The sequence below is a fragment of the Convolutriloba macropyga genome, chromosome 4 (assembly GCF_964194025.1).
Source record: "Convolutriloba macropyga chromosome 4, txConMacr16.3, whole genome shotgun sequence".
Lineage (NCBI taxonomy): Eukaryota > Metazoa > Xenacoelomorpha > Acoela > Convolutidae > Convolutriloba > Convolutriloba macropyga.
In genome coordinates, this window is record NC_134471.1 from 52,723,357 (window position 1) to 52,731,745 (window position 8,389).

Genomic DNA, 8,389 nt, shown 5'->3' on the forward strand with positions numbered 1-8,389 from the left:
TAAGAAACGCTGAAAACATTAATTTGCACTATTTTATATTAAACTAAAACAATTTTCTATTCGTACTGATATATGCACGTTTTGGATTAGTTTCGGGAACCAAGATAGCTCTGATCAGACCCAAGTTGTTGGATCGCGGTCGGATCTAATTGTCAGAATAAACAATTCTTGATAGAGTAACTGATTAGAACCACTTGGGATGCCATATTTAAACTTAAGAGACATTCAACAAAGTAGATTAGAAGTAATTTTTTTTAGATAAATGTTATATAAAGACTTGCAATCTTCCATCATCCTGTTGATATGAGTTAAGTTTGTTTTTCTATAGTCATCCAATGACTTCGTCAACCTCCTGTACAGTTTGTTCCTTGTTAGCTTGTTTGTTTTTCCCAGGAGGGGGAGGATCTAATTTCAGTTTCTGGGTCTCCTTGGGGACTCCTCCGAGTAGCTGGACCAGTTCTTTCACCTTCCCAACCTTCTCATCCAGATCAGGACCTGAATAGCATAATATCCATATAAGAATATAAAAAATTACAAAGTTCAAAATATAACGGGTCGAAGAAAAAAAGTGTGTCAAGAGGAAAAATCCCTAAAAATAATTTTTATTGCAAAATTTTCTTGGGTGAAGACATGTCTGTTATCAATGAGAACTGGGATCGAATATGGGTGAAGGAGGAGTGAAGTTTTGAAGAAATGCCTTATCCAGACCGATGAAAAAAATTCACCGTCAAATTTATCAAATTTGGACAAAATTTTGCCACTTTCGCCACATTCATCGCTTAGTATGCGGGCGCTTGAAAGTTGTCTCCAAGACAATTCTTACTGCATATTTTTAATTTATCGCAATTTACAGACCATTATCTTTCGTGCGCTCGAAATGATCTCTGATCAGAGGTCACTTCGGTCTCACTTCGGATCGCAACCTATATTACAGCCCGGGGCCGAGGTAAAAATTGCTAAAAATTGTAAGATTTGTAAGAATCACCGCTAAGAATCGCAAATCTTACAAAAATTCACCGCTAAAAATCACTGTAAATGCCTCACTAACTAACCCTGGTACTGAGGATGTTCCATGAGTGGGTCGAGGAATATGAGTACGTAATTCTCCTTGGCCTGGGTGACCACTTCCTCACTGTGTAGACAGAGAGTGAAGAGAGAGTGGGCTGCGTGCAGTTTGATCTCATCGTTCTCCTCATCTTCATTCTCAATCAACTCCATCAGCTTCACCTTAAGCAGAAAAAAATCCTCTTGTAACTAAAATCGTCATGCAAAATTTACTTCATGCTAGACGAGTTTATAAAAAGTTTATTTCTCAGAGTTCACAATCGGATTTTTTATACATTTTGCTACAAAAGTGGTAAAAAGTGGCAAAAAGTTTTTTGCTTCTAAAAGTGGTAAAAATTGTAGAGAATGTTCGCAGCACTCTCATGCAAGTTTTAAAAAGCCATATCTATATGCCAGATTCTAGAGTGCCAAATTGACTTATATACTGTACCTGACTTCGCAACTTGCGAAGCTCTTTTCTAAATAGTTGACTCTGCCAAAAATTAATTTGAAATTCTGACGTACATTTCGAACCACTTCTGGGTTCCTGATTAATGACAGATTTTCCCAGTGACTTCATCAGAGTCACGTAACCTAAACCTCAGATCCCAGCCTCTATCATATCTCCACAGGGCTGTTAGCGACTGGCGGCTGAGGAAAAATCGCCTTCAGTGTTTATATCTAATTCTTTTTGGTATCGTGTCTCCATCGGCTTAAAGGCAACTTTAATGGGTAAAATACAGGTCATAGACCATAGATTACATTAACACATTCCCAATCATCAGAAAATGTAATCCACATTTGAATCCTGTGTGTCCGAAATAGTGTGATCAGAGGTCACCTGGGTCTGGGGATTCTACCTTGGTATACAAATGGCGTTCTTGCTAGTTTTAATATTAAGCTGGCGAAATATTGAGCACCCGATCCAGGATAACTCGAATAGTACAGAGAATTGCGATGAATGAGTTGGCTTCGATTCACATTTCGAAGAGGCGAGTGAGTTTACTTTGAATAGTAAACGAAGTTGCTGTTTAAATTTTTATACATGGGAGAACTTTTCAAAACGGATTTGACCTTAGGCAATGTTTGGGCAGTTAAAGAGGAATTCGGAATATTTTTTATGTGTTAGGTACGGCAAGTCCGAGCAAAATGGAATTATGACAATTAAGAGATGATTAAAGCCTGGGAATTGTCCTTAATTACTGTTTATCCAAGTTGCCAATCATACCTGGAACTCTTTCTCCAAACAGTTCTCTCTTGCCTTCTCCACTTTCGGCAGCATGGTGGCCATGGCCCTCAGTGCATACACCCTGTCATTCTTGTACATGTTCACCTCAATCCTCTTCATGAACTGTTCACACCCTCCTCTCTCACTCACCTCTGTCGCCACTTCATCCGGGAGGTCTATTGAAAGAAGAGTTAACAAAATACGAGATTTAGTTTTGGAATGGTTAGAATCAACAAATTTTATCATTTGGGTAATGGATTTTGAGATTAAACTCTTGGTTTTTTTTATAACTGAAAGGGTAATAGATTTGTATAATTCTCCAAATTTTTTCATCAAAATCTTGAATAAAATATTTGAAACGCGTAGTTCACTTGAATTGTACTTTGTAATAACTCCTCTGATAAATTGCTAAATTATTAGAATACGCTTTCTTGGAAACTAATTTTTGTATTTGTTTTCTTTAATTTACGAATTTTTCTAGATATTAGGAGGCACAATGATGTGACTTTAGTATGAAAGCTGGAAATTACTGTTTTGAGGATTTTTGTTGATGCATCAAAAGATATTTGGTTGGAAGTTTTTCTGAGAACATTACCTTTGAGAACTGTGGAAAAATTAATAGAGAAAATCAACGGTTCAATGGTCTAACCTGCCATTATATTTGCGAGAGAATTCACAATTTCCACCCCAATCGCAGAGTCATAGTTTTCAAGCAGGTCCATAAACATTTTCACACCCCCAAACTTTACACAACTATCCTTTGCTTCCTTGTTTATCTTTATCGTTTGTCCAAGAGCAGCAACACAACTTCGCTTCGTTTCCGAGTTTGTCTTCTCTTTGTAAATCCTTTTCATCAGCACACGCACGCCGCCATTTTGGAAGCATTGATCGCGGCCTTCTTGAGAACATTCTAGAATGTTCTCCAACATTCCAGCCGCCCAGTTTCGCTCAGTTTCGTTGTCGTTCGCATTGATAGTTTTAAGGAGTACAGCTTTGATGACGCCTGTGTTTACCAGTTCAACACAGAATTCTTCGTTATTTCTGCTTTTGTAGAATAGTTCACGCAGGACGCGTACTCGTGAGTTTGTGCCTGTTTGAGTCTGTCCAAGTTTCTCAAGAGCTTGGTCAAGACTGGGTCTAAAACAGCACCATATTGACGTTAAGGTGAACTATGAGGTGAATGAATCCTTTCAAAATTTTGTTTAATTTTTGTCGCACTGCACTAGAGAAAAACATCAGTGACCATAACAAATCACAGACACTTTGCAAAATGTGCGTATAAGGTGCTGTAAAACAATTTGGGTACTCTAGATAATACAAACTATATATTTGCTCTATTTAAAGACCCAAAAAGTCGGAAACAATTTTGAGAAATTCTTATAGCCCTAGACAAAATGAATAAAGCCTTTTCACCGGTTACACCATTATGTCACAAATAGTCCCTTTAGCAGTGCTCACTTAAATGATGCTGGTAATTTTTTTCTCATTTGAGTACATTGTAATGATTACTCTCCTATCAAAGACAAGGAAAACATTACACCGCCCAGTTCGTTTCAGCGCTGCTTTCAAATCTGTCCGGATATTACGTTTTTGTGAAAAATTTTTGTGAACTGTGATATCAGCTAAACTGTAGATGACTGTTGCATTACTCGATCCTCAATTACTAACAATAACTAACCGTTCACCGTTGCTGTTCAGCAAACTTGTTAAAATCAGAATAAAAAATGATTCAAATTGAAACAATCAAATTTTGCTTGAAATTTTGTTAATAATTCGAGTTATGAATCTAACCAGCAAAATCACGTACGTCAAGCTCTAGATAAATGCCCTGGCTACTGGTAAGAACAACTAAATTTTTTCAAAAATCTCCGATGTGTTAATATGTCCGGAGACTTTTTCCGATTAACAAAGTCAACAAATGTAACACTCTTCGCTCTTGTGCTTTTCAGTACACTCAATTACTCAACCAGTGAAACAGTGAAACTACGCTAGGCTTAATAAAAGCAAGTGAGAGAAACTGATTTTATGTCGTGCACAAAGTTTTTCTTTTTTAGGAACTTTGTTCCCCAGAAAGAAAGTTGGAAAAAATTGGAATTAATTCTCTCTTCAAAACTCAATTTTATTTAAACTTTACAATCCTTATGATGATCTACTGAAGCAAGATACGATAAACAGGTGATTTAACGCTCAAGAAATATGGTTCAAAATGTACTTTATTGTGGTTTAATTTGATCAATATTAAAAATTTCAGCTGGTTTTTAATAATTTTTCAAGCTCCATCTCTGCCGGGGATCATGTGGTTTTACATGTTAATTTTGCATCTCCGATTGATTGTGGACAAAGAAGACGACAGAATGTAAAAATTTTTCGTAAACTCACGTTTTCAGAGAAAAATTGATGTGATGCGATGTTTCTTACCAGGTAGAAGTTTTCTCGGATATTCTGTATGAACAAGAGGTTGATTCGCAAACCACTCGAAAGGAATCTGACGCAATGTCCTCACATCGTATAATTGTTTTGCCGGTTTTGAGGCAATTCTTCATATCTTGTATGATTAGGCCGTACTAATAGTAGTTGAAAAAGATTGACGAAGTGAACAAATCAATTCGGCTTGGATAAAATATAGCTTTAAATTTGCCTGACATTCTATTCTTAATTCACTGCTCAAATTGGCCGTGAATTGATTTTCTTTTAGAGATGCTCAGCAGCCACATACATGTTTTACATTGTAGTCTTTGATCATTTTAGCACAGAATCAATTTGGAATTTCTGAACTATTTGATGAATTTCATGAATAAGAACATTGATGGAAAATAAAAATATATTTTTACCGATTTTTGCAATTTTCTTTTATTAATTTTGATGAAATGTTTTGTCGTTCAGTTCTTCAACAACAACAATGCATTGAATGTGTTATTCTAAATCATTATTTAAGTTTGCGACCTTCGTTTTTTTTCTTTTCGTCTTATTGACTACTAATGGTCGAAAAGGTGTTTTTCTGAAGATGTAGTTGGCTGATGCGGTTTCTTTTACGAATAATTAACCATCAATTTTTTTTGAGTCCAGTAATTTGTTGTCAATCTTTGGATTTTTTTCTTTTCTGTTAGGTTGATTTATCTGACCCAATTCTATTTTTTAGTTCTGTTCTACGTATTTTTGTAAAACAGATTTTGTTTAAGTACCAGTTTTATCTTTTGCATTGAAAAAAAGAATATGTATACTGTTTTGCTTTACTTTTTCACTTCTATTTTAACCCTTTTTCGGAGTTATGGCTTGGCAATTGATGAATTCAATTCAATTTTTTTCCTTTTCAATTTTATTCAATGTAATGTATTGCAGTACCTGTTCGTCCATATATTTGTAGATAGAATTTTAACCCAGAGCATTTAAAAATATTACAAACAGTTTTACTATGCTCCGAGCATTTATTTTTAAAGTACACCTAAATTTTTGATCGTTTTTGGCAGAAACGTACAAGAAAGAAGAACATCTAGGATCGAACCTTGAGACAACTGTTCCTCGGCCGTAGCAATTTTCCTCAATTTTTTAGTGAATCAAACGTTATACAGTTTTTTTAAATAAAGACACAGTATAGATTTTAGTTCTTTTTGCCAACCAGTCAAGCATTATGATTAAATTGAATTTTCGACGAATTTTGAAGATCTTTTGTTGAAGGAAATACCCAACACGTTTTAAAAGCTATGATTAAATCTACCCCAGGTTCAGGTGCCATCCGGAAGTGACCTCTGATCAGACCGTTCCAGACGAAAGTAACATCCTCTGATCAGACATTCCCGGACCAAAGTAACCTCTGATCAGACTAAAGTGCGCTCGAAACACCATGTGGCTCGAAACTGTCTCTGATCAGACCTTGCCAGACGGAAGTGACCTCTGATCAGACATTCCCGGCCCAAAGTAACCTCTGATCTGCGCTCCAAACACCATGTGGGCTCGAAGTGCGCTTGAAACTGTCTCTGATCAGACCTCGCCAGACGGAAATGACCTCTGATCAGACCGAAACCAGACCATTGTCCAGAAGATTGTGCGACCATGGCCCAGATCAAACCCAGACCACCGTCCAGACGATTGTGCGCTTGAGATGACCTTTGATCAGACTATCACCAGACCGAAGTGACCTCTGATCAAACTTAAGTGCGCTCGAACCAAATCTCAGACCTTGTAATTTCGGTCTTGCAACACACCGTGAGCGTTGGACTTGGTCTGATCAGAGGTCACTTCCGGATGGCACCTCAACATGGGATCTATTCCTATAGTCTATGTCGGCCTGTACTCATGATTTGTGAACAAAGATCTCGACTATTGTACAGGATTGTCTAACAGCCAAGAACAAAGAGCAACCAAATAACAATAGTTTTTAAGAAGAGAAACCGAATTTGTTTCTATCAACAAGTAACTGACTGGTGAGTGCGTTGATTACTAACTTTGACTCAGGTGCGAATGGTGATGGGGGAGGACTGGATGACCTCCGGCTCATGCGACGTAAGCCAGACATTGTTAGGCAATTATATGAACCTCAAAAGTCAACAGATAGAATAATGCCAACTGTATACAAATCTGCAAGGAATTTTTTAAATTTGAAACAAAAAATGGCTGAAATCTTTTGCGAACGGATGTTTCTCTGTTCACATGCAATAACTGAACCGATTATAAACGTGACAATCCTCATTTTCCTGCAACAAGCGGTACAATATTCCAATTGAGATTCATATTGATGTAACAGGATATGGATTCTTGACTGGTCAAGCGTAGTCCACATTTGGTACCTACCAGGACTAATAGGTTCGAATCGCAAATTGTTGCTTTTACTATTTTTTTGCCAAAATGCAACAAGTTTTAAATATTGCTTTGCAATTAGCAAAGTCGGACTCTCGGCAATCGTTAAAATCTTTAGCGAACATACCACTGCTAAATTTTTGGATTTTTCCTTTGAGATCGAAAGTTTTGGTTTGAAACAAAAACGGTGCACGAAAAAATGACAATTACTCCAAAATAAATTTAGTTTCTGCTATTATAACATTAGTTTAAAACATTAGGCGCTTCCTGAATGAGCAGAATACTGACTGCAAAATAAACTTACGTAAAAAAACTGAAAAAAGTTGTGCAATAGTTATGCAATCCTCAGAAGAAATACATTGTTAACCGCAGTAGTCAAAACGCCGCAGTGTATTGGCAATTTTTACTATATTCTAGTGCCTCAAACATGCCAAACATACCAAACAAACTAAATTTCCAAACATCAAGTGGTTGCAAGCCCCATTGGACCTCTGTCCACGGCCATGCCTCGGCTGTTGGATGTAATCTGGAAACCACTGGCCAATTATGGCGGCCCCAAAAGACCAGCCGTGACAATTTATATAAGCATTATCTCCAAAATCAATGGCATGATTGACCACTGTTTCATCTGTCTTAATTGTCCATCATCTTGCTTGAACGCCGCTGCTTATAACGAATCTTGGAGGTCGGAAGTAACTGTTAAAAACGATTTTTTGTACAAATTTAATAAGCTATAAAAATTCATGATGATAGATAATATATAAGTTTTTCATTTTCAAGTTGAGATGAAACCTGCTAACACAATCAGATTGGAGCTGGCAACTCATTTGTAAACATTCTTATTAATTAAATAGATTCCAAAATAATAATTTTTTCAAGTGAGGTATTCCTTTTTTGAGGAGTCAATCAAATGACCATCGAAGCAATTGGATAAGGCCGATTTTTTATTTAAAATGGACCAGAATTGGATTCACCGTCTTTGTTATTGCTTATAAATCGTTGTCGTCTCTTGAAACGCTCCCAATAATTTTTTGGCATGTATGCCTATTAACTAGGCTTGGCTATAATAAGGCGGATCTGGAGCATGTAAGCGATAGTTGACAGCTGTCCACGGCCATGCCTCTCATGAGCTGTGGGATGTAATCTGGAAACAACGCGGCTGGATTTCGAGCCCCGGAATATATGCTCTTGCGATTTTATTCGTTTAATGACAAAAAAGTCCATTTGATACGTCGTATTGTTGAAAGGCGCCATTTGACATCAAATTGATGATTGGATAAACAATATTCTCATGGTATCAAATTTTTATTCACTGTGACCTTT

The 8,389-nt window shown here is 36.8% G+C and overlaps 1 protein-coding gene across 1 annotated transcript; it reads right to left on the minus strand.

The window, feature by feature from the left end:
* Nucleotides 1–6,939, minus strand: LOC142338503 (uncharacterized). The gene is made up of 5 exons (XM_075388285.1): nucleotides 6,715–6,939; nucleotides 2,922–3,409; nucleotides 2,273–2,448; nucleotides 1,053–1,227; nucleotides 1–495 (listed from the first exon to the last, which is right to left on the minus strand). The coding sequence occupies exons 1-5, from the start codon at nucleotides 6,783–6,785 to the stop codon at nucleotides 329–331; spliced, it is 1,077 nt and encodes a 358-aa protein (XP_075244400.1). The 5' UTR covers nucleotides 6,786–6,939; the 3' UTR covers nucleotides 1–328.
* Between the last annotated feature and the right edge of the window lie 1,450 nt (nucleotides 6,940–8,389).

Excerpts from the sequence above, each read along its gene's own strand:
- LOC142338503 (XM_075388285.1), bottom strand. The coding sequence starts at position 6,785 with ATGTCTGGCTTACGTCGCATGAGCCGGAGGTCATCCAGTCCTCCCCCA. Across the intron at positions 3,410-6,714 it reads CCATTCGCACCTGAGTCAAA|ACCCAGTCTTGACCAAGCTC; the intron begins GTTAGTAATCAA and ends GTGCTGTTTTAG. Across the intron at positions 1,228-2,272 it reads GTTTGGAGAAAGAGTTCCAG|GTGAAGCTGATGGAGTTGAT; the intron begins GTATGATTGGCA and ends TTTCTGCTTAAG.